Consider the following 26,445-nt stretch of genomic DNA (forward strand, 5'->3'; position numbering starts at 1 on the left):
TCAGGGCACACAGATGCTGAGCACGTCCCAGTGAACAGGTCTCCTTGATAGGTGCTGGGGAAAATGGGACATACACCAGAAAGAAGGGGCTCAATTCGTGCTGTTCCCACCTGCACTGGATGTTATCACAGCAACCGCCTGGCTCCACAGTGACCTCTGGGTCCTCACATAATGGAGGCAGGTGGACCCAAGCTGACACCCAGAAGCCTGTCAGTCTTTCCAAGAGGCCTTGGGCAGCAAGGTGAATTAGGCTGAAACTGGACGGAGAAGCTGCTCTCTGCCATCCTACCCCACCCCAAGGCACACAAAGCTAACAGCCCACATACACGTGCAACATTGGCTTCCGGCGGAGTTCTAACAACCGTGTGCTACGGTTTTTTATTTATTTTTTTCCACACAGTAACTCTATGAGGGGGGTACTCATATTATTATCCCTGGTGTGGAGATGAAAACCGAGGCCAAGAGAAGTTCAAGGTTGGGTCCCATGACCCACTGCTGGTGAGTGTCAGCACCAGGAAGGACTCACACGCTAGCTGAGTCCAGATGCTCCATCCCTGCGCCATGCTGCCACAGGATGCTGATCCCTAACAGTAAGTTCAGAACCAATATTTGTAGGGTGTTCACATGACTCAGTGACTTTTTCAGGCATTTCACTTGCATTATAAGTTTATGAAATTCATTACATTTATAGACTAATTTGTAGAATTAACATGTATAAAATGTTGAGTTTTCTCATTCAGGAGCATGTTACGTGTCTTTACTGAGCCTCTGTAAGAAGGAGATGGCCCTTCCTGTAGGCCCTGAACTAAAAGATTCTATTTGGGGTTTTCCTTGCAGCCTCCTCATGTAGCAGGTGCAGGAAACCCCTCATTTTTAGATGAAGAAACTGAGGGTCGGAGATTAACTGCTTTGTGAAGGACATGGAACTGAAATGTGGCTGATCAAAATCACAGACCCAGGTTGGCCTTCTCTATCATCTTGCTGTTGAAGCACACAGCAACACAACCCTGTTCCAGAAGATGCCAAGTCCAGGCATGTCCATGATGATGATGATGATGAGAATGATGATGACAACAATGAGGATGAGGATGATCATGATGATGATGAAGATGTCAACAACAGCAGTGATGGCAGCAGGGTTCATACCTCGATCTTGCACACTCAGGAACAGACTCTGTTCTGTGTCCTTTTCATACATGAACTCATTCACACTCACAACGCTGTGACATAGATACTGCATCACCCCATTTTTGCAAGGTGGAACCTGAGGCACAGAGGGGCTGAGAAACTTGCCCGGGACCACACAGCCTGTGAGTGGAACAGCTAGGATTCTCACCAGGTGATCTGGCTCCACAGCCAGTCTCCCAAGTGCGACACTAAAGAGGAACCCGACACAGCCACTGAGTGGGGCCAGCATTCATGAAGAAGGTGGGCCATGAGGGGAGGGTGGTCTGGAGTCTTTAATCCTCAAGGAAGGGGACTCTGTGTGAGATGACTTAGTGATTCCCAGATTTGCACAGTACACGAACCTCTAAAAAAGTTTTAAAACTAGAAAACTCACACAGTGATTTGGTCCATTAAGGGCATTTCAAGGACAACTATCAGCTACTCTCACGCTCACTTCATAAAAGACAGGAATTTCACAAGGAAAGAAAGCCCAGGACAGCACCTCATCACAAAGGCACATCTGCACTGAATAAGCTTTCTGAGGGACTCAGAACAGTGGCCAAATTTTCCTTACTTTGCTGAGGATAGAGATTTCATTAGAATTAAATGAGTAGAGATGAACACTGTCTGCAACAGGTCTGACACTTGCTCTGTGCTAAAGGGACCTTAGCTCTGACCATTGTTACTAATTTACTCTCGGTAAACTAACCCACATTCCATCTGTCTTAGAGAGTATTCTAAAAAGCACACTTGTCTCTCTGCTAACTAGGAAAACTACTTTGACTTGCCACAAATGGAAGCTGACCATGAAAATACAACCAAAGTCAAAATACTGCTCTGAATCCCAGAGAGCTCCTGGGACCAGCTCAGGGCTGCTCCTTCTGTTGAGAAGGGAAATTAGTTAACAGTTAGGAGGCCATTACAGATGCAGCACAACTTCAAGACATTCTCCTGACAACAATCAAAGGGAATAGAAAGGAAGAACCGGCTTCCTCAGGGTGTCCATGCATGCCACCTGGTGCTGTTTCTGTGCATCGCCTAAAAACATCTCCTGGACCAGCACAGGAACATGGCCCAGGCCATGGAAACAAGGGACGAGAGTGCAGCCCTCAAAGGCACTTTTACTGAGATTGTGTTGTTTAGGAAGATACCCAGGGAGCACTCACGGCAAACGTCTTCCCAGAGGGCTGCCTGACTCGCCCTCTCTTCTGAAAACAACCCCTCACCCACGACCCTGCTAACAGGCTGTAGCGACACTTGGCCCAACCAGGCTGGGCCAGTAAGGTTCCCTTCTGTGGAATCTGGAATAAAGAACTCAGAGTGAGGCCCAAATGTGCAGGCAGCACTTGGGTGAGGGTTTGTGTTTAGAAAGATGACGTTTCTACCCAAAGATTCCTAGTAGAGACATAGGAAGACTGGAATGGAGGACATGGGTCCAGAACATTGTGAGAGCTACAGGGAGGAGGAAAGGTGAGTTCACGGCTCTTCTCGACCACCCAGGCCTGGATTGAGAGGGCAGAATCAAGGAGGCTGTGGATCCCTACATGGAGAGGGGAGCCCTTACCCAGTGAGACCAGGAGCCCACAGGTCTACAGCATCACCTGCACATACAGAATGCCTGAGCTCTGTGCTCAGCTTAAAGGGGAGGACGACGTAGCCTCTGGACTTAACATAACTGTGGCTGAGAGAAAAGCCTCCCACGGGTGAAGCCACTGGAGAAACACAATCAACGGTGCTCCCTTGAGAACCTGGGGGCGGAGGTAAGCGCTCTGGGACATCACAGGAACAGGGGAAAATGATCATGACAATAATTCCAACAACAAAAACAGCAGCAGCTGCTGCACCTCCCTCGTCCTCACTGTGGGTCTGCCCTGGGCTGGGAGATCACATGTTGAGGTAAAGAGATTAAACCACCCAGCTCTGGAGATAAGACTCAGGGGTATGATCCAGCCACTTGAATCTGACACTTGTCCACTGTGTGAACCTGGAGAACCCACTTCTTATCTCTGACCCTGGATTTCTGCAGCAATACGATACTTCCCACTTCACCATGTTGTTGTGAGAATTAAAAATAAAATACTCATGGGGCTGGCCCCGTGGCCGAGTGGTTAAGTTCGCGCACTCTGCTGCAGGCTGCCGTGTTTCATTGGTTAGAATCCTGGGCACGGACATGGCAATGCTCATCAAACCACGCTGAGGCAGTGTCCCACATGCCACAACTAGAAGGCCCCACAATGAAGAATATACAACTATGTACCAGGGGGCTTTGGGGAGAAAAAAAATAATAAAATCTTAAAAAATAAATAAATAAATAAATAAAATAAAATAAAATACTCAAAAAGTAAGAACTCAGCATGTTTGTTACTTTTATTGATCCTCAGGGAGGCCAAGGTCAATGCAGTCATCACCTGCATCTCACAGTCAGTGAACTGAGCCTCCAGGAGCTCCAGCAAGGTACTCAAACATTCCCTGGTGGGGAACCCACACCAAACCTCACTACCCCACAGCCCCCTCCCGCCTGAGGGGATAAAGGGGTGCCCTGCCCCGTGATTGTCACTGCACACAGGTGGAGAGAATAGGTGCAGCTGCTGCGCAGTGAATGGGCACCTTGACTCTTGACCTCTTCCAATAGCCCAGGCGCAGGGTCACCTCTAGTTCCCATTTCACACAGGAGGAAACTGAGGCTCAGAAGGGGGTCATTGTCTATAAGCTCCAGTGATGAATGGAGACCTGAGAGTCAAACTCCGGCACCTTGGGGGTGTCTGATCACTGCCCTCCCCATTCCCTCCCTGTGGGGCTTTGAACACCCAATCTATCCTGATACCATCTGGGCCTCCATCTGCTCTGACCCACCAATGATAAACCAGGAAAATGAGCAAACACTACAAGGTAAGACTTTATAGCATTATTGAATGTCTGAAGTTAAGAAACAAATGGAAAATATGTTAACAGTGCAAATTAGTATTAAAAAAATATGGTATTTGTACCCATTACATTGTGCACAGCATAAAAAATCTTAAAGAAAATTAGGATATATTCTTCCAGTACTGAAAATAATTATTCCATTATAAAAGGAGGTCAGTCATGTATTTGAGAATGAAATTCCAACATACACCTTCGTTGCTTCACAGCCCTATTTGCCAAAGAAAAGGATAGTAGCCAAATTTCATAAAAGAATAAGCAAAAGATATTAGCGGACATTTTATCACAAACATACATATAGTAAATGAACATCTGAAAAAGTGCTCATCAGGAATCCTTAGGGAAATGCAATTAAAACAACAATGAAATAGCACAAAAAAGGTAGTAAAAAGGCCAAATTAAAAATGATTCACCACATCTGGTACAGCATAAGGACTTTCTACACCGTGAATTCTCCAGTGTTGAATGAGAGTGGAGATTTAGGAAATCATTTTCGACATTCCCTGCACTCATTAGGCTTGACGCAGTATCAACAATCGATGTGAAGCGAACACAGTCCTTTAGCTAAAGAATTTTCCACATTTGCTTGACTCATAAGAACTTGATCCAGTGTCAAGTCTCTCATGTTGACAGAGTGCAGAGCTTTGGGTTAAACATTTCCCACACTGGGTGCGCTCATAAACCCTTACTCTAGTGTGAACTCTCCGGTGTTGAGCGTCAAGCTAAAGACAAAACATTTTCCACATTCACTATGCTCATAAAGCCTTTACCCAATGTGGACTCTCTGGTGTTTACTAAATTGGGAACTATCCGTAAATGATTGCCCACATTCAGTGCACTCATAAGGCCTTTCTCCAGTGTGAACTCTCTGTTGTTTACTGCAATGTGAACTACTCATGAAAGATCTCCCACATTCACTGTACTTATAAGGCCTTTTCCTGTGTGAATTTTCTGGTGTTGAGTAAGCGTCCAGTTACTGCTATAAGATTTCCCACATTCACTACACTCAAAAGGCCTCTCTCCAGTGTGAACTCGCTGGTGTTTTTTGAGTTGGGAATGATCCCTAAATGATTTCCCACATTCACTGCACCTATAAGGCCTTTCACCTGTATGAATTCTCCGGTGTTTTGCGAGTGTCGAGCTACTGGTATAAGATTTCCCACATACACTACACTCAAAAGGCCTTTCTCCAGTGTGAACTGTTTGGTGCTTTTTGAGCTGGGAACGATCCCTAAATGATTTCCCACATTCAGTGCACTCATAATTCTTTTCTCCAGTGTGAACTCTCTGGTGTTCACTGAGATGTGAATTACGCCGGAAGGATTTTCCACATTCCCCACACTTATAAGGTCTTTCTCCTGTGTGAATTCTTCGGTGTCGAGTAAGGGTCGGTCTAATGGCATATGATTTCCCACAGTCAATACACTCATAAGGTCTTGAACCAGTGTGAATACTCTCATGACAACGAAGGCTCACACTAGACCTAAAACATTTCCCACATTCACTACATCTATACGGCTTTTCTCCAGTGTGAAATCTCCAGTGACGAATGAGATGAGAATTTACTCTAAAGGATTTTCCACATTCACTGCACTCATAAGGCCTTTCTCCAGTGTGAACTCTCTGATGATCACGAAGGGTGCTCCTAAGGCTGAAAGATTTTCCACATTCACTGCACTCATATGGCCTCTCTCCTGTGTGAACTCGCTGGTGTACAACAAGATTGGATCTTATGATAAAAGATTTCCCACATTCACTGCATTCATAAGGCTTTTCTCCTGTGTGAACTCGTTGGTGTTTAACAAGATGGCATCTTTCTATAAAGGATTTCCCACAATCATTGCACTTATAAGGTCTTTCTCCTGTGTGAACTTTCTCATGATAACGGAGGGTCTGCCTAATGGTGAAACATTTCCCACATTTACTACACTCATATGATCTCTCTCCTGTGTGAACTCGTTGGTGTCTAACAAGATGACATCTTTGGATAAAAGATTTCCCACATTGACTGCATTCATAAGGCCTTTCTCCTGTGTGAACTCTCTGATGATCACTGAGGTTGGAACCAGATGAAAAAGATTTCCCACATTCACCACATTCATAAGACCTTTTTCCAACATGCACTGTCTGGTGTTGATTGAGGTAAGATAGATGGCTAAAGGATTTCCAACATTCACTGCACTCATAAGGCCTTTTTCCTGTGTGTACTCTCTGGTGTAGAATTAGTCTTGAGCTGTTGGTAAATGACTTCCCACATATACTGCATTGAAAAGGCCTCCTTCCTGTATGTACTCTCCGGTGGAGAATGAGTACCAAGCTTTTGGTAAAAGATTTCCCACAATCACTGCATTCATAAGACCTTTCTCCAGTGTGAAGTCTCCAGTGTACAATGAGGTAACATTTTCTTCTAAAAGATATCCCACACTCAGTGCACTTATAACGCCTTTCTCCTGTGTGAACTGTTCGTTGTTGAATAAGGATAGATCCACAGCAAAAAGACTGCACACATTCACTGCACAAGTAACAACTTTCTCCAGAGTGACTTCTCCAGAGATAAATAAGGATAGATTTTTGGTTAAAGGATTGTCCACATTTGCTGCATTTGTACTGCCTTGCTCCAGAATGAATTCTTCGATGCTGACTGAAGGCTGAGGTTCGCCTAAAAGATTTGCCACATTCTCTACACACATGAAGCCTTCCTCCAGCGTGGACTCTCTGGTGAACAACAAATGAGGATCTGTACCTGAATGCTTTCCCACATTCACGGCACACAAAACACTGTCTTCCAGTGTGCACACCCTTGTCCTGAACAAGCATGTGCTTCGGCCTGAAGCCTTTCTTGCATTCAACCCAGGCATAATCACTTTTTCTCAGACCTGCCTTGGGAGTCCTGTCCTGTGACACACCTACAGAAATGCTGTGTTCAAAGGGAGCCTCCACATCTTCTGCTCCACTCCAGCAACCTAGACACAAAGAAACCGTGGTGAAGTACATGCTGACTTTAGACGGAGGAGGAACCCCATTACAAATATGTTTCTATGACATCTAACAAAGAATCTAAGGAATGCTTTTCCAGTTAAAGGAGTTGGAATCTTGTTAGGGAAGTGCCTACTGGGCATTACTGGGCCCATGAGGCAAAAGAATGGTAGGCACCTCACCAAAGAAGGACGCAAGGACAGGGTGTGACACAAAACAAGACACGTATTTTATAACTTGTTTCTTTGCAAAAGGATTCCTGCAAGACCTTTAGTGCTAGCGACATGAGGCTGTGTAGAAGCATGTGTCCAAACCCAGGAAAAAACAACTGCAATATAATAACTGGTGTTCAAGGCAGCAGACATTTGCACAATGATTACACAGCTGGTCCCTCCCTAGAGCCCAAACTGCCACACCCCACACAGCCAATGACATTGCAACCAACCCAAGGTGAAGGTCTTTCCCAACCAAAACCAGCCCCCGAAGATTGGAAGAGGTGACCGATTCATCAAATGCAGAGACATCAACAAAAGGTTATAAGGAACACAAAAACATCAAGGGAACATAAAATCACCAAAGAAGCAGAGTGAGTTTCCAGCAAGTGAACCCAAAGAAACACATATCTACACACTGCTGGACAATGAATTCAAAATAATTGTTTTAAGGAAGCTCAGTAAGAGCCAAGAAAATAGACAGACAACTCACTGAAATTAGCAAAACAATAAATGATCAAGAAATTCAGATATACAAATTTAAAAAATTAAACAAATTCCAGACCTAAAGAATGAAATGAAAAATGCAATAGGGAGTGTCAATTTTCACTTTGATCAAGCAGGTGAAAATGTGTGACCTCAAATCAAGTCATTTCAATCATCCAGTCAATGGAGAAAAAAGACAGAAGAAAAACTATGTAAATTATAGGATGCCAACAGGAGAAATAATATTTGCTTTATAGGAGTGCCACTAGGACAAGTGAGGGGAAAAGGAGCAGAAAGCTTATTTAAAGAAATAACGGCTGGAAATTTCCCAAATCAGAAGAGGGATGTGGACATCCAGGTATATGGTGCTCATAAGTCCCCATACAGATTCAATCTAAAGATATCTTCAGCAAGACAGTATAATAAAACTTTCAAAAATCAAAGGCAAAGAGAATTTCAAAAGCAGAAAGAGAAAAGAAACTTATTGCATACATGGGAACACCTATAAGGCTGCAAGTGGATTTCTCAGCTAAATCAGGCTGACACAGAGAGAGTGCAATAATAAATTCAATAAATTAAAGGAAAAAAATGTCAAACAAGAATGCTTTATCCACAAAGCTGTCCTTCAAAAATGAAGGAGGGAGAAAGATTTTCCTAGACAAAGAAAAGCTGAGTGAGTTCATCACCACTAACCTGCCTTACCAGAAATGCTAAAGACAGTTCTTCAAGCTGGAATGAAAAGACACTAATTAGAAAGATGAAAGCACATGAAAATACAAAGCACAGTGGTAAAGGCAAGTAGATAGTCAAATTTAGAATACACCAATACTGTAATATGGTGGCATGTAAATCACCTACCTCTGCTATAAAGGATAAAAGACAAGAGGATTAAAAAGAACTACAGCCACAATAATTTCTTGATGGTTATACAATATAAAAAGATATAAAATGTGACATCAAAAAGATAAAATTCAGGGGGGTGAGATACCAAAAGTGTACTTTTTATGCGATTGATGTTAAGTTGCTATCAGATTAAAACAGACTGCTTTAAGATGCTTGAAAATCCCATGGTAATCACAAAGCCAAAACCTACAATAGATAAAGAGAAAGGAATCAGACCATACCACTATGGAAAATTATCAAATCACAAAGAGAGCAAGAGAGGAAACAGAGACTATAAAATAGCCAGAAAACAATTAACAAGATGGCAATCAAGTCCTTACAAAATTCTCCAACCAAAAGATACACACTGGCTAACCAGAGAAATAAAACAGGACTCAATTACATGTTGCCTACAAGAGACACACTTTAGTTACAAGGACACAAATAAGCTGAAAGTGAAGGAATCCAAAAAATTATTCCATGTAAACGGAAACCAAAAGAGAATAACTTATAAGATTTTTAACTCAAAAGGTGTCACAGAAAACAAAGAACATCACTATATAATGATAAAGGGGACAATTCACCTAGAGGATGTAACAATTACAAGTATATATGCACCCAACATCGAAGCAGCTAAATATATTAACATATTGGAAGGTAGAAATGACAGTTACAAACTACTAATAGCCAACTTCAATACACATCTTTCCAGAATGAGTAGATCATCCAGATAGAAAATCAATAAGGAACTGTTTGACTTGAACTACACCTCAGACCAAATGGACCTAACATATATAGAACATTCCATCCAACTATAGCAGAATACACATTCTTCTCAAGTGGACAGAACATTCTCTGGGACAGATCATATGTTAGGTGACAAAAGAAATCTAAACAGACTTAAGACTGAAATCATATCAAGAATCTTATCTGACTACAAAGGGGTGAAACGAGAAATCAGTAATAAGATGAAAGCTGGAACATTCAAGAATATGTGGACATTAAAGAACACTCCTGAACAATCAGTGGGATAAAGAAAAAAAATCAAAATTTAAAATAAAATTATCCTGAGACAAACGAAAATGGAAAGAAGACAGGCTAAAACTTATGAAAAGCACCAAAAGCAGTTCTAATAGTAAAGTTTACAACAAGCAATGCCTACTTTGAGGAAAAACAAACATCTCAAATTATTAACCTACCCTTACACCATAAGGAACTAGAAAAAGAACAACAAATGAGGCCCAAATTAGGGGGAAGAAAGGAAAAGAACAAAGATCAGAGCAGAAACAAATGAAATACAGACTAGAAAAACAAAGAAAAGTAGCAACAAAACTAAGAACTGGTTTTTGAAAAGAAACAAAACCAAAAAACCTTCAGCCAGACTATCTTAGAAAAGAGAGAAGACTCAAGTCAGAACTAAAACAAGAGACATTAAAATTGACATGATAGAAACACAAACATCTTAAGAGACTACTATCAAGTGGATTAACTAGAAGAAGTGGGAAAACTCCTAGAAACATACAATCTATCAAGACTGAATCATAAAGAAACAGAAAATCTGAATAGACCAATAACAAGTAAGGACACTGAATCAATCAAAATTCTCCCAATAAAGAAAAGCCCAGGACCAGATAGATTCACTGGCCAATTCCACCAAAGATTTTAAGGAGAACTGAATGTCAATCCTTCCTCAACTCTTCCAAAACATTGAAGAGGAAGGAAAACATCCAAACTCAATTTTCAAGGCCAGCATTATCCTGATACCAAAGCAAGATAAGGACTACAAGAAAATTAAATTACAGGCCAATATAGTTGATGAACATAGAAGAAAAATCCTCAACAAGATACTAGCAAACCAAATTCAACAGCATGTTCAAAGAATCTGACACTATGATCAAGTGAGATTTAGGATAAGGGATGCTCCATCATATGCAAAGCAACAAATGGGACACCATATTAACAGAATGAAGGATAAAAATCACATGATTGCTATGAGATGCAAAAAAGCACTTAATAAATTTGAGCATACTTTCATGTTAAAAACTTTCAAGAAATGAGGTGTAGAAAGTCTATGATATTGAGGTACATCAATATAATAAAGGCCGTATACGATAAGCCCACACGACCATCATAGTGAATGGTTAAAAGCTAAAAGCTTTTCTTCTAAAAGGAGGAACAAGACAAGGATGCCCACTCTCCTCACTTCTACTTCACATAGTTCTGGAAGACCTAGCCAGAACACTTAGGCAAGAAAAGGAAAAGGCAGCGAAATCACAAAAAAGGAAGTAAAACCGTCTGTGATCTTAAGATAGAAGACATGATCTTAGAGAGAGAAAATCCCAGACTCCAACAAAAAACTCTTACAACTAGGAAACAAATTCAGGAAGATTGCAGGATACAAAATCAACATAAAAAATCAGTTGTGTTTCTATACACTCACAGTGAAATTCTGAATAAGAAATTGAAAGCAGGTGCACTGACAATATCATCAAAAACAATTAAATACAGGGGCCAGCCCAGTGGTGCAGTGGTTAAGTGCACATGTTCCGCTGTGACAGGCCGGGGTTCGCCGGTTTGGATCCCGAGTGTGGACATGGCACCACTTGGCAAGCCATGCTGTGGCAGGCATCCCACATATAAAGTAGAGGAAGATGGGCACGGATGTTAGCTCAGGGCCAGTCTTCCTCAGCAAAAAGAGGAGGATTGGCAGCAGATGTTAGCTCAGGGCTAAGAATCCTCAAAAAGAAAAAAAACAATTAAATACACACAAATAAATTTAACCAAGGAGGTGAAAGAGCTAGACTCTGAAAACTATAAGACACTGATGAAGGAAAGTGAAGACACAAATAAACGGAAAGATATCCCATGTTCTTGGATTGGAAGAATTAATACTGTTAAAATGCCCGTATTCCCCAATGTGATGTACAGACCCAATCAATGGAATTTTTCACAGAAATAGCAAAGGAATCCGAAAATGCATATGGAACCACAAATGATCTCAAATAGCCAAAGCCATCTTGAGCAAGAAGATCAAAGCTGGAGCTATCACACTTCCTGATTTGAAACTACATTAGGAAGCTATAGGAATCAAAATAGTGTGATACTGGCATAAAAACACATGCACTAAGGAATGGAACAAAATACAGAGCCCTGAAGAAGTCCCAGCCATATATGGTGAACTACTCTTTGACAGGGGTGCCAAGACCACACTATGGGGAAAATATAGTCTCCTCAATAAACAGTGTTGGATAAACTGGATATTCACATGCAAAAAGATGAAACTGGAGCCCTTTCTTCCATTACTAAAAATAACGAAGTCAAAATAGATTAAAGAGTTAAAGGTGAGACATGAAAATGTAAAATCTCTTGAAAAAATACAGAGAATAAGCTATTTGTAGTGGTCTTGGCAATGATTTTTTGGATATGACACTAGAAGTCCAGGGAAAAAACATCAAAAGTAAACAAGTGGAATGACATCAAATTAAAAACCTTCTGCACAGCAAAAGAAACAATCAACAAAATGAAAAGGAACGTACAGAATGGGAGAAAATATTTGCAAGCCACTGGTCGCATAAACAGATAACAGTTTTAAAGATTTTATTTTTATTTTTTTCTTTTTCTCCCTAAAGCCCCCTGGTACATAGTTGTATATTTTAATTGTGTGTCCTTCTAGTTGTGGCATGTGGGATGCCGCCTCAACGTGGCCTGACGAGCAGTGCCATGTCCGCACCCAGGCTCTGAACCAGCTAAACCCCAGGCTGATGAAGCGGAGCGCAAACTTAACCACTCAACCACAGGGCCAGCCCCAGATAATAGTTTTAAAATATAAGGTACTCATATGACTCAAAAGCGAAGAACAATCCGAGTAAAACACAGGCAAGGGATCTGAGTAGACATTTTTTCCAAATTTGATATACAAATGGCTAATGGATATATGAAAAACTGCTCTTCCTTACAGGAAAATGTAAATCAGGAATAAGGAAAATGTAAGTCCAAACCACGAAATATTACCTCATACCTTAGGATGATCATCATCAAAAAGAGGAGAGGTAAGTGTTGGGAAGGGTGTGGAGAGAATGGAACCCTTGGACACTGTTCTTTGGAATGGAAATTGGTAAAGCGATTATGAAAGTTCCTCCAAATATTCAAATAGAATTACCATATGATCCAGCAATCCCATTTCTTCGAATACATCTGAAGGAAATGAAATCAGAATGTGGAAGAGATAATCTGCCCTCTCATTTCACTGAAGCATTATTCACAATACACAAGACAGGGAAACAACCTCAACGTCCATAAATGAATACATGGACAAAAAAAGTGTGATGTACACACACACACAAACACACACACACACACCCGAAGTATTATTCAGCCTTAAAAAAGAAGGAAATCCTGCCATATGTGACAGTATGGGTGAATCTGGAGCGAATCTGGAGCTGAGTGAAATAAGCTGGTCAGAGAAAGACAAATACTGTATGATATCACTTATAAATGAACTGTGAAACACACACACACAAAACATTGAACTCATAGACAGTCGAACGCCAGGGGCTGAGAAATGGGAAAAATGTGGAACTGTTCATCAAACAGTACAAACGTTCAGTTTTCAGATGAAGAAGATCTGAAAACATAATGTACAACATGGTGACTACAGTTAATAATACTGTACTTTACACTTGAAATTTACTGGGAGAGTATATCTGAAGTGTTCTTACCAAAAAAAGAAGTACCTATATGAGGTGATGGAGATGTTCATTAACTTGACTATGTAATTATTTCATAATGCATACATATATGAAATCAACACACTGTACACTTTAAATATATACCACTTAATAGAACAACAACGCTGGAACAAAAAAGAAAGGAAAAGAAAAGACAGCTACACTAAACACTACACACCATGCAAGAGAGTCTTAAAATGTAGACCATGGTCCAGGTAAGTAGTGACCATGACAATGCCTGCAATTCCAGGCACAGACAGGTAGTAGGAAACGTCAGAAAAAGGAAAGGAACAAATCCTGTCACACACACAGAAGTGCTATGGCGCTGGACATGGTCACTTGGCCAGGGAGAGGGCAAGTAAGGCGCCATCCAATAGACTAGCCTCACTGCAAGACTACTGACCTGGAATCCTTCCCTGTGAGGGCTCAGTACAGAGCATATTAGGGCTGCAGGGGAGAGAAGAGGGCAGTGCACACACCCAGCCCTAGCAACACAGCACCACCCAGAAAGCTGGGGAAGCAAGTAGTGCCCACTGTCAACATGTGAGAACAAAGCAGCCCCAAGGGAAAGGGGGATGAGATGGGATACAGAGCCTAGTCCAGGTCACGGGGAGGGAGAGGGCCTTACCCAGTGAGGATATGAGTGCAAAGTTCTCCAGCATCACATCGTGGTACAAGTCCCTCTGAGCTTCACCAAGGAGCCTCCACTCCTCCCAGGAGAAGTACACAGCAACGTCTCCAAAGGTCATACTCTCCTGTCAAGATGGGGATAGAGGAAACCATGAACTTTCTCTCTCAGAACCCACAGGCCCTCACCTCGCACATCTACTCCGCACTCTTCCTCCTCCAGAGCTCCCAACCTCAAAGAAGATACCAGACCCTGCTGCCACTGATAGCCGCTCTCCTCAGGGTCCCAATCATCACTGTGTTCAGCCCTCAGAAATAACAGGCAGGGGGACACATGGATGCCATTCAAGCTCTGGGCCTGGCCGGCAGGGCCCCATCCCTCCTGTCAAGCAATTCCCCTGCATCTTCCAGAGTGTAGCTACAAGACACAGCTAAACGTGGGCTCATGCTTCACCCCTAAGTCCCCACTACACGGGCCTTGGGGCCCTCAGCTCACACCACCTATGTAAATGCAAACCATGATGGAGACACACACTCTCACGTCTTCAGTCCCCACAGCTCTGCTACCTCCCTGGCCTACAATACAGGCATCTCCCTGCGCTCACCCATGGACGTGGCACATGGCACCCAGAGAGGGCTTCACAAACTCAAACACAATCCAGTACCTTCCCAGTCCTCGGATGGATCCCACAGCCAGGGAAAGCCCCAGATGCTGCTTTGAAGGCCTCCCCACCTGCCTCTGATCCTTGCTTCAAGATCAGCCACCCAGAACCACATGTGAATTTCAGATACCCATGACCCTTTTCCACTTCTGTCATGCACTTTCTGTCCCCTCAGCAGCCACAATCTGCCTCTCCCCACTTAATCTTCCTTAAAACCCCAGCCCTTAAAGTCTCCCTGCCAGGCATAGTGACTCTCACAACTGACTACATTCACCCCAGATCTTACCCACCAGCAAGACTCGAACACCCCAGACCCCATCAGGGCTCAACACACAATTCTAGTGAATGTGAACAGTAGAGAATTCGCAGGAGCCCCAGTCTCACTGTCAACTTGTCTCATTTACTCCTCTACCTCTGAAGTCATCTCCCACCCACTCATCCCATGGAAGCCTTGGCCACCTGCCAGATCATGATCTCTCCCACACCCTTCCATGGCCACGGCCCTCCCTCACCTGTGTTTCTCATACTCAGGAACCTCAACCAGGTGCTAAGCAACAGAACCATTCCTCAGCATGCACCCCAGTCTTTCTGAATCGCTAACAGCATTATCACTATATCCCGCGTTCCACTTCTTAAATGTGACCACAGCTCCGCCCGGGTCCACACAAGAGCCACAATAGCCATTTGAAAGTCTCCATCCTGAACCCCTCCCCAGATTTCCATACGTGTCTCCAGATGCCCTCTTTATGCCTCTGCTCACTGTTCTCTGAAACACGTCAGACTCTTAAGAGGGCCCAAATATAATTTCTGATATTCACAAGGAAAATAAACCTACCAACAACTTCCACATCCCACTTGATGGAGCTTCCATCCCTTCAGCAGCTACAACCCAAAACCCTGGAGTCATCCCTAACCTCTCCCACAACTTTGTTGCTTTAGTGCCATTGAGTCAATTCAGACTCGTAGCGACCCTGTGTACAGCAGGGCAGAACCCTGCCCAGTATTTTTTGTGCCATCTTCTCATCTTCCAGACCATATCAGACAATGTTCTGCTGCTAGTCACAGAGTTCTCATGCCCAGTTTTTTTGGAAATGGGTAGCCAGATCCTTCTTCCTATTTTGTCACAATCTGGAAGCTCTGCTGAAACCTATCCACCTTGGGTGACTCTGTTGGTATGTGACATACTGGTGGCCTAGCTTTCAGCATCACACCGACAAGCAGCTGCCATAGTATGACATGTGACAAAAACGTGGTGTGGTTCCCTGACAACAAACAAACTCAGGCTGCAGCAGTGAGACACCAAATCTTAACCGCTGGACCACCAGAGCTGGCCCTCCCTCAACTACAACATCCAAAAGTCAACTTAGCCCTTCTTCAAAAATGGACCTAGAATCCAAACTTTTCTCCCACCTCCGTGGCCACAACTCTGGTCCATCAGTACAGGGTTTATAGCAGTAGCCTCCTCCTGGGCTCTTGCATCCTCCCTTAACCCACAGTCTGTGCTCTTCTCTGCAGCCAGATGGAGCCTTCTAAGACCTGGCTAAGACCACTTACCTCCTCTTATCCAGACCTCTCATTATGTCCATAATAGACACCTAACTCCTGGGCAGCCACATTAAGGCCTCATCACTCATCTACCCACCCCAACCTGTGTTCTTCACAGAAAGAATGGAGACCTGCTGTCCCTTGTCTCCAGCTCAGTCACACCTCCAAGCATTTGCACACGCTGCTATCAGTTCCTGGGATAACCTTCTACACCTGTTTATACTAGTAACCAGAAATTGCAACACCTCTGTGACCCTCGGCCTGCACTCAGGACACAGGGTTTGGGGGTATCCTCAGGGTCCCCGCACCCGAGAGCTGTGAACGCAGCAAGTGAAGAGTCTCAAGACGCCACAATCACGGACACCACACGGCTGGTGTTAGTACCACCGAGGGGCTGGGACACCCTCTACTTCCCTGTGCAGGCTCCGTAAGTGCTTTTTCCTGTCCCAGAACCTCTGGGGAGAGGCAGGCCACCACGTCTGGACCCCGCCCCGCCCTGCGACCCGGTGACCTCGGCTTCACTCACTGACCTCCGGGCCTCAGTCCTCAGAGCTGCCTCGGACCAGCTCTGCGCCCTCGGACCAGGACTCCGCTCCCTGCGCCTCCCCGGCCTCCTCACCCCTTCCCGTCTGTTCTCTCCGAGCAGCTCCTGGACAACTTTTGAAACCCGAAAACGCACCGCGTCCCTCTCTGTTCACAGCCCTCCCGGCTCCGGGCCCTCGGACTGAAGGAGCAGCCCCTCCCCTGCCAGTCCAGGGGGGACCCCACCTCACACTGTTCCCTGCGGACACAACGCGGCCCCGGGTCCCCTCGGCCCGGGAACCTCGCCCGCAGCCCGGCCCCCGCCCGCAGCCACAGGCCCCACGAGCGCCTCCCCGGCCCGGCCCCGGGGCCTGGGCTGCAGGCCCGGGAGCAGCGCCCACCCGAGGGCTGGAGCTCGGCCTGCGCTGCGGGCGGGGCGGCCCGGAGCCGAGCGCTCACCTGAGCCGGCTCCCTCCGCGCGGCCGCCGCCATCGGCCTCGGGGGCGGAGCGGGGCCGGGAGCGGCGGGAGACGAGGCGCCGGGCGCGGCGCTCCCTGGCCCGGGCCTGGCGCGGGGCCCCGGGCGGCGTCGCCGAGCCTCAGAGCCGCCTGGGCCGCGGGGACGGCGCCTCCTCTCGCGCCTCCCCGTCCGTCCCCTCAAGCCCGACCCGGCGCTCCGGAGCCTCCGACGGGGTGAGCTGACCAGAGAAGCCAAAATGACCGCGATGGATGTGAGGGCGACTTGGCTCACTAGGTGGGTGTCCCCTTCCTCCCTCGCTGCTCCATGACTACGACCTTCCCTCTAGGAGGACCGTCCTCTAGCAAGCGGAGCCCGGCAGGGGCGAGACCCAATAAAACCTCCAAAGAAAAGGACCGCCGTGAGCAGGTGGCCGGAAGTCCCGCCCCGATGGGAATGTGCTCACACGGAAACGCCTATTCTGGTCCCTCATTGGCTCATCTTGGGCGTCCCCTCTGCAGAAACACTTAAGGGCAAATAGTTAAAATAGTCAAAAAAATCTTAATAGACCTCAGTCCTTTTGAACATAGCAGATTATTTTAACAAAACATAAAGATTTTCTGTCTTTTAGGTAGACTTACTCAAAAATAAAGAAAAGCCTTTTATAACCTCTTTATTGAGAGCAGACTAGAAGTTTAAGAAAATTCTCTCTTGTAAGAGGAAGAAAACCAAATTTTAATTTTTTGCAACAGCTTACTTTTTATGTTAAAACTTATTTACTTAATTAGATTTACTTCAATCTTAGCCAACTTGACCATGCATCTTTTCTTGAATACAAAGATGTTTTCCTTATTTTTAGTAGCTTTAATTACATATATTAATTAGAATTTTTAACCTCTACAGACTAGTGAAAACTAAAAAGGTAAGCAATTATGAACAGTTTCACATTAGCGTTCTGTGGCTTTGCCAATTTATAAATACATTTTATAATTTCTAGAAACATGTTACTTCATGGTACAATTTTTAAATAAAAATACAAGACATATTTACTAATAGACCCAAATATCTTTTAGTTTCTTTGTAATAAGCTAAAAGTAGATAAACTTATACATGCGTAATGATAATGTTTCAATCATGTAGATACTCAGTGAATTTTTATCATTTAATTTCTCCTAGCAAAATTTCAAAGTTTCAAAGAGAGATTTTAAGTTATCTTACACATGTGATAACACATAAGAAGTTTCCCTTGGGGCTGACCCCGTGGCCAAGTGGTTAAGTTCGTGCGCTCCACTGCAGGTAGCCCAGTGTTTCATCGGTTCGAATCCTTGGTGCGGACATGGCACTGCCCATCAAGCCATGCTGAGGCGGTGTCCCACATGCCACAACTAGAAGGACCCACAACTAAGAACACACAACTATGTACCGGGGGGGTTTTGGGGAGAAAAAGGAAAAAAAAAAGTCTTTAAAAAAAAAAGAAAAAAGTTTACCTAAAACTTTTTTTTCTTTTAAAGATTTTATTTTTCCTTTTTCTCCCCAAAGTCCCTGTAGGGCCTGGGCCTTCCTTGCTCAGCAGAAACCCCCAGGCCCATTGCAACCATGTGTCCTTCTGGCTCCCTTCTGGGCAGGCACCCCAGCTACGGGAATTTGTAACGATTTGGGCCTGGCCAGTCTGGATCCTCACTTATCCCATGAAAGAACAGCGCATCTGACCGGGACACAGAGCCTCTCCATGGGAGTTTCTGTTCTGGGAACGCTAGTCATACCAAGGACAGCCCTTTGGCAAGCATGCAGACTTTGTTCCTCTGCTTACTTAACCAAGCTTCTCTTGGGGGCCAGTTGCGGGTGCACACTTCCGTCCAGCTGGCCACCACTGGACATGCTCCCGTAAGTAGGGCCCAATAAACCTATATGTCTCATTTGTAGTCTCCGCGTCGTTTCTTCAATGTCTCTGCATGATACCTGACCACCCCACCCCACCTCTGTGCATAGTTGTGCATATTTAGTTGTGAGTCCTTCTAGTTGTGGCATGTGGGACGCTGCCTCAGCATGGCCTCACGAGCAGTGCCATGTCTACGCCCAGGATCCAAACCCTTGAAACCCAGGGTCACTGAAGCGGAGCGCAAAAACAACCACTTGGCCAGAGGGCGGCCCCTACACAACAATTTTATTTTATTTCACATCTACTTAGTTTACTCCTTCCGAATAGTTATTTAGATTGCCTACAAAACTTCATGAGACATTAGACAAAATTAGCCATCATTTTAAGTTACTATTTTTGCTAATCAGTTTTGTAATAGAGATATCAGCTTATTTGACCAATAAATGTAGGGTAAAGGCTGCATGTCTGCATCATATCCAATGCTGATGACTCTGAAAATATGTTCATTTTAATCAAACCAACAAACTTAAATAAGCAACAGTTCCCAGGCAGGACAGTTTACAGAATAAAGTACAAGTCCCCATAGCTGACTCAGTAGGAGCCTAAAATAATCAACAGGTTCTTGAGAGGAGATAAAACAGGGTTCCAGATTGTCAGTCAAATGACTAACCCAGGAGCCAACCTGGAATCACTCCAGATGCCAAAAAAAAAACAGAGGAGAGCTCCCAGGGGTGGAACTCAGACTCTCTGAAACCAGAGACTACAGCCTTGTCTGTCAAAGGACTGACCCAGGGGTCAACCATGAATCACTCAGAGAGAGAGAGAGAGAGGGAGAGAGAGGGAGAGAGAAATGAGGGACAGAGAAGGAACAGAGGGAGATTTTAAGAAAGTTGGTTGGACTGGAGGGTGTTGGCTTCCAGGCCTCCACCTGACTTACCGAATCCCGGAGTCTAAAGCAAAGGTTCGGCTGCAGCTGCTTATGTCCACATTCGGGCAGCCAGCTAGTCTGGTGCTGGGCCAGTCCAATCTTTGACTCAGACTAAAAGAAGTCCCTTCATGGTCACCAAAATGTTACCAGCACATTGGGTCCCTGTTGTCTCCCAGGACAAAAATCAAGAGAGACAACAAACGGGAGTGGAAAAGTAAAAGTTTATTAGCTTTTGCACAAGGGGGGCACAAAGGAGCAGGTCCAGAAAGGAAAGGGGCAGGTGACTGGCTCATTAGAGAGTGCGATTGTTGGGCTTTTTATTAGGCAAAGGCTGGGGAGGAGCACCTTGTCATGGCATGGAGAAGTGGGGTTTTCCTTGCACTTGTGCTGTTGTTCAGCATGCCATCATGTGCGTTGCAGGTATCATTAGCATGCTAGCTCTCTACCTCTGGGTGTGATTCTTACTCTGGTATGGGGCTTGGGTCACCTTCAGACAACTCCTGGGTGCTAGGGCACATGTGTAAGCCCGGGAAAGTCCCCAAACTGTGGAATGTGGGTCTTGGTAGTCTCTATCTGATTCTCCTAGCTTGAAGATTGGTTAGGGGCCTTATCTTCTTAGGCCAGGGGCCTTGCAGATGGGCCCTATCTTGTTAGGCTGGTTGCTGTCTCAAATGCACATACATGTTAGAGCAATGAACTACCATGACAGCAACGCTTTGCTCTTGATTTTTACCATTCTGACCTTTTCTAAATATCCTCTTTACCTCTCCTTCCAATTGCTCTGTGTTTTCAGGAAAGAAAAAAGTACCACAACTTGTGGACAAAGCTTTGAGAGTGGTCAGGATTCCAATATAGCAACATGCTCAGCTTCATTCTCACACTTCTCATACTTCAGGAGTCAGGCTCAAACTTTACAGAGCTCTTACCTTTTTACACCTATCATACATATTTCCCCAGAGCTATTTCTCCCACTCTCTTCAAATAACTGTAGAATCGTTATTAATAACTTTCAGGAATTTTTCCAGTGATAATCTCAACTCCCTGTGCAGACATCTACCTACAATAAAAGGTGAAATGGTAATCATTTCACAGCAAGGAGATGACCTAGCGTCCCCAACATTTATCTTAGGGTTCATATGACCCATTTTGGACTCATGTTCCGACTGTGACAATGACAGACACAGTCCACTCAAGAAATGGCATTCAAAAGGTCACGCTTCTTTTCTGACAGGTCTCAAATCTTTGAAGCAATTCTATGTATCTTGGGATATGGATAGGAAATATTATCTAGAAGAAAACAGTGTTGCTTGCTTCCTGGGTTGAATACAATCACTGATTATACAGGCACGAGAAAAGTTTTCTGAGGAAATCTGTCCACTTGCTTCAGGGCAGCTCAACGTCCCTCTTTCTTCCACTCCGTGGCCCCGTCTGGAGTCTTTTCTCTTGTCCCTAACCAGAACTGAAGAACATAAAACTGATGCTGAAGCTTCAGTCTATATGTATTTAAAAAGCAACAAGGTAATAGTCATTAGCTCCCAGGTATGAGTGGACACAGAGAGACTTTATGGTGTGCTATGTCCATTTGCGGCTTTGGGGAACACCTGAAATAATATGTCTCCAAACATTTTGTGATTGGTGCAGACTACATTCCGCAGAATCTGGGTGCGGTCCCCTTAAGAGGAACGAAGGCTCGCCGGATATTCGGGGCTTAGGCGTCCCATAAACCGCCGCTCTTTGCGGCGGCACCCAGCCTTTTCCCAGGAGCCCAGGCCGGGAACCCCGGGACTAGGCTAGCGGCTCACCGAGAACTACATTACCCAGAAACCAGTGCGCCGCCGCACGTCCAGTGAAGGCCCGGGAAGGGGGCGTTTCCGTGCGTGCGGAAGATGGCTGGGCGGGACTTCCGACGTCCTCTTCGCCACAGACGTTTTGTTGGCTCTTGAGAGGTTTGACCAGAGCCTGCGTCATGAATGCTTGGTCCCTCCGGAGGGGGAGGAACAGTGAAGGCGCACGTGGAGGCGTTATCCCCACTGGACGGAGGCAAGGCCTAGGTTCTGCCGGGGCGGAGCTTGCGTCGGCGGTGTCCGCGTCCCCAACGCAGACTCCCGCCGCGCCCGGCCGCGCTTCGCCCCCGAGGCCGATGGCGGCGGCCGCGCGGAGGGAGCCGGCTCAGGTGAGCGCTCGGCTCCGGCCCGCCCCCGGCCCGCCCGCCCTCAGAGCAACCCGAGCTCCTGCCCGAGGGCGGGCGCTGCTCACGTCTGTCAGTCTAGATCCCTGTGTCCAGAACGGTGGGGAGCTCGTGGTTGGGGCCCCATATCAGAAAGCCAGTGTGATGACGTGGAGGAGAGTGTTGACTGGCAGAGGGACCGGCGTGAGCAAGAGGCGTGGAGGTGGGACGGAACCACAACTGTTCGGGAGATCCATGCTGTATCAGCACGAGCAGAGTGTGAGGAGTTGTGCTTTCCCTATGAGGACTTTGGGAGCCGTAAGCCATAGAAGAAGGGTTTTATCTGAGTAGGAATTTTAAAGGTATCTCAAATTTTGCGCAGGGCCAAACATTGGGTTGGGGAGGGGAACGTGAGGATGGATGCACGGAGACCAGTAAGGTGGGTCAACTGCGTTCTACTCCAGGAATATTTTGATGATGAATGGACCAGAACAGTGCTGGGAGAGGAGGAAGAAGTGATTAAATTCCTGTTAAATTTTTTAAAAAGAACCGACAGTATTTCCTGCTGTATCAGGTCCGGCTGTGATTGATAGTAAGAAATGAAAAACCAAGTTTTTAGGTTTTGTTTTTTTGTTTTTCATGGAAATCGGGAAGTCAAAGTAGGGGAGAGGTTACAGGGGGATCAGAAGTTGAATTTTGGACACGGTTGATTTTGAGGTGTCTCAGAGTGGAAGTGTCCCATGGGCAGCTGGACTGGAAGGTCTGGGGTTCTGGAGAAGGGGCTGCATTGGAGATGTCTACAGTGTGAGGAGAGTGGTGTGGACTAAGTCAGGCCTAGAGATCAGATTTAGGAGAGCAATCTTAAGTACGTTATTTCAAATGGTCCCAGGTGAGAGGGGAGGGCTGTGGCTGGAAGGCAGGAAGCAAAGGGTAGGCATTCCTGAGACTTCAGAAAGGAGAGGTCCTGGCATTTCAAAGGGTTCTATCCAATGTCTGCATGAGAAGAAGGCTGTAGGGCACTAAGGAGCCTGGCCTGGGATGGTGACCGCAGTTGGGGTGCTGTAAAATTGCTACTGTCTGATGACCTCACCCTCCACTTTTGAATAACCCCTCCTAAGAGAAGCACAGACTGAAAAACTTCTCCAGTGCCAGGAGTGATCCCACTACATTCAGTCTTGCCAAAGTCACAAAACACCACAAATGCCTTATCATAAATTTTCCCAACCTCCTTGTGTTTTTGACTAAATAAATTTTCCAAGGACAGGTTTAGTGGGGGCATCTTGCCTCATGGGAAGTTCATACCAAAGGATTCCATTAATATGAGTTGTCCCAACACAGGAAATGTTTCTGCTCACACTCTCTATATATTGTTTGTGACTTCTTTTTTCTTTTTCTTCTCTCCAAAGTCCCCCAGTACATAGTTGCATATTCTAGTTGTAGGTCCTTCTAGTTGTGGCATGTGGCATGCCGCCTCAGCATGGCCTGATGAGCAGTGCTATGTCTTTGCCCAGGATCTGAACCTGTGAAACCCTGGGCTGCTGAAGCGGAGCACGCGATCTTAACCACTCGGCCACAGGGCTGGCCCCTATTCGTGATTTTAATGAGTGTAGAGGAGGCAAAACTCTGTGTCTACCCATCTTAGGTTTTCAACTGGGACTCTTTAACAAAAAAACAGATTAACAAGAGAAAAATAGGTGTTAACATGTGCTGTACACATCACAGGGGAGAAACCTAAACCAAAAGTAACTTAGAGTGGCAGCGTAGAATTCTAGCTTCTATAGGATCTTCAGCAAAGAATAATAAATTTGTAGAGAAATGACACGATGAAGACAAGCAGTTTTAGGCTTCCAAGGGCAGCACACTGTGGGAATGTAAATATATGGGAGGGAACCAATGGAATATAGTTTGTTCACAGATTCCTTTGGTGCCAGTCTCTGGGCTGATAAGAATCTGTCTCCAGTAAAAGAAGAATTTATATCCTGCCTTTAGGCAGAAAAGGGAAAGCTCTTTCTGTGTTTGCTGTTTTTTAATACCTTCAGCTCAAAATAATTTTTATGTCAAAGAGGCATATTTGGGGATGATATATTCTGGTATCCTTCATGGGATACAAAAACAGCCAGGAAAAAAAGTTCAGGTATCTAAATTCCTAGATTATTTTCATTTTGTATCCTCTGTCAAACTGATTTCATGAGAGAATTCATCATTAATTAAAGAATCCATTGTAGCTAGTGAATTGATTTTTCTTTTTTGCATTTAGCCTGGTCCTAGATATGTACCTTTCTTGGGGTATTTAAGACAATGTTCACTAAAGTCATTTTCTGTAGGAACCAATTCTCTCATGGAACCCTATTTGAGAAAGGCTGCTTAAGATTATGGCCACACCAATTCCAGTGTGTAGGGGTGGGTTTTGCCACATCACCAGGCAATTCTCCTACACCAGCTGGGTGTCCTACAGTTCAACTCACTTCTGACACTCTTTGCCCAGAAGTAGCATCAGATCTCACAGGTTAAGGGGTCAGTCCTATAAGACTGCCCCTCCCCCTTTCAGAAGCTAGTCACAACCCCGTGTTATAAACCTGCACTCCTGACTGACTGGCTATAGATTGGAGGTTCCAGCAACGCCCCACTTGGGTTCAGTTAGTTTGCTTGAGTGGCTCAGAACTCAGGGAGACATTTTATTTACTAGATTAACGGTTTATTATAAAAGGATGTAACTCAGAAACAGCCATATGGAAGCTCGCATAGGGCAAGGTATGGGGAAGGGGTGCAGACCTCCCACGACCTCTTCAGGTACACTGCTCTCCCTGCGTTCACCAAACTGGAAGCTCTCTGACCCCCTTTCTGGGTTCTTATGGAGGCCTAATTACATGGGTGTGATTGATTACATCATTGGCCATTGGTGACTCAACTCAGTAGGAGTGGGGGGCTGAAAGTTCCAACCCTCCAATCAGATTGTTGGTTCTCCTGACAACCAGCTGCCATCCTTAGGTGCTATCCCAAAGCCACCTCTTTGATATAACAAAAGTCATCTTTATTGGTTTCATCACTTAGGCAATACCAAGCATTTCAGGAGCTCTGTGCCAGAAACGAGGAGAAAGACTAAATATGTGTACAGTCGTGCATTGCTTAATGACGGAGATGCATTCTGAGAAATTCATCGTTAGGCAGTTTCATCATTGTGGGAACATCATAGAGTATACTTACAGAAACCTAGATGGTATAGCCTACTACACACCTAGGTTCTGTGGTACTAACCTTATGGGACCACCATCGTATATGTGGTCCATTGTTGACCAAAACGTCGTTATTCGGTACATGACTGTATTTCTTGTTGTACATCACATTATCACACTTCTAGTAAATAAATATACATATATTCACAGAGAATTTGGAAAATTTGTGACCTATATTGTGGCTTCATTTTTGCGTTAGTGAATGTATGTTTTAAAATGTTCAAAAGTGTAAAACCAAGATGAATGTTGTCTGAATATATCATGTATGTGCTTATTCTTCGATTTGTCCCTTTCTGAGAGGATAGCCAAGAACGAGTAATTTATACATTTGTACCCACAATTCTCTTCGCTTTTTTCCTTTAAATATTTTACATATTTAAATTATAGAGATTGTCAGACTATATTAAAGGCACGGCCAAACTCTGTGCAGTCTGTAATAAATGATCCTTAATTACAAAAATAGAGATAAGCTTGGGGCTGGCCCGGTGGTGCAGTGGTTAAGTTCGTACATTCTGCTTCTCTGCGGCCCGGAGTTTGTGGCTTTGGATCCCAGGTGCAGACATGGCACCGTTTGACAAAAGCCATGCTGTGGTAGGTGTTCCACATATAAAGTAGAGGAAGATGGGCATGGATGTTAGCTCAGGGCCAGTCTTCCTCAGCAAAAAGAGGAGGATTGGCAGTTGTTAGCTCAGGGCTAATCTTTCTCAAAAAAAAAAAAAAAAAGAGATAAGCTAAAAGGAATGGAATGAAATAAGACATGGATACTAACCATAAGAGGGTTGGAGTGATTATATTATAAGAAAACGTCATCCGGAAAAGTAATATTACCAAAGATGACATAGGGACGTTTTATAATATCAAGCAAGTAATGTAATTAAGAAGATGTAAAACTGAAATGTATTTGTACCTAAGAACAGGCCTTCAAAATTCTTTCCTCTCAATAATTAATAGAATAGACAGAAAAAACCCTAAGGATGTAGAAGACATGGCCAACATCATCAGCTAACTTGATTCAATAGATATGTATAGAGCAGAATACATATTCTTTTCAGGT

General features: G+C 44.7%; 2 protein-coding genes across 6 annotated transcripts in view; one reads left to right on the plus strand and one right to left on the minus strand.

The window, feature by feature from the left end:
- Window positions 1-3,509: 3,509 nt before the first annotated feature.
- LOC100062808 (zinc finger protein 850-like) lies at window positions 3,510-17,617 on the minus strand. 2 transcript variants are annotated; one of them, XM_070225038.1, is made up of 3 exons: window positions 17,431-17,617; window positions 14,001-14,127; window positions 3,510-7,052 (listed from the first exon to the last, which is right to left on the minus strand). In XM_070225038.1, the coding sequence occupies exons 2-3, from the start codon at window positions 14,119-14,121 to the stop codon at window positions 4,984-4,986; spliced, it is 2,190 nt and encodes a 729-aa protein (XP_070081139.1). In that variant the 5' UTR covers window positions 14,122-14,127; window positions 17,431-17,617; the 3' UTR covers window positions 3,510-4,983. The 2 variants fall into 2 exon arrangements, with proteins under 2 accessions (XP_070081139.1, XP_066910020.1); XM_067053919.2 differs by having other exon boundaries at window positions 17,188-17,617.
- A 2,584-nt stretch (window positions 17,618-20,201) lies between these two features.
- Window positions 20,202-26,445, plus strand: part of ZNF671 (zinc finger protein 671) — a 28,926-nt gene continuing 22,682 nt past the window's right edge. For 2 of the 4 annotated variants that reach the window (XM_070223494.1, XM_005596603.4), the window contains exon 1: window positions 20,202-22,164. In XM_070223494.1, the coding sequence (XP_070079595.1) occupies window positions 21,958-22,164 (207 nt within the window). In that variant the 5' untranslated portion in view covers window positions 20,202-21,957. Of the gene's footprint in view, window positions 22,521-26,445 lie in introns of all 4 variants that reach the window. The other 2 variants (XM_070223493.1, XM_070223496.1) reach the window with 2 other exon arrangements.

The sequence above is a fragment of the Equus caballus genome, chromosome 10 (assembly GCF_041296265.1).
Source record: "Equus caballus isolate H_3958 breed thoroughbred chromosome 10, TB-T2T, whole genome shotgun sequence".
Taxonomy (NCBI): Eukaryota; Metazoa; Chordata; class Mammalia; order Perissodactyla; family Equidae; genus Equus; species Equus caballus.

Coding starts and splice junctions, on each gene's coding strand:
- LOC100062808 (XM_067053919.2), bottom strand. CDS start 17,220: ATGGCGGCGGCCGCGCGGAGGGAGCCGGCTCAG. Junction 14,128..17,187: donor CGCGGAGGGAGCCGGCTCAG/GTGAGCGCTCGG, acceptor CCATCTTGACAG/GAGAGTATGACCTTTGGAGA. Junction 7,053..14,000: donor TGCACTCATATCCTCACTGG/GTAAGGCCCTCT, acceptor CTTTGTGTCTAG/GTTGCTGGAGTGGAGCAGAA.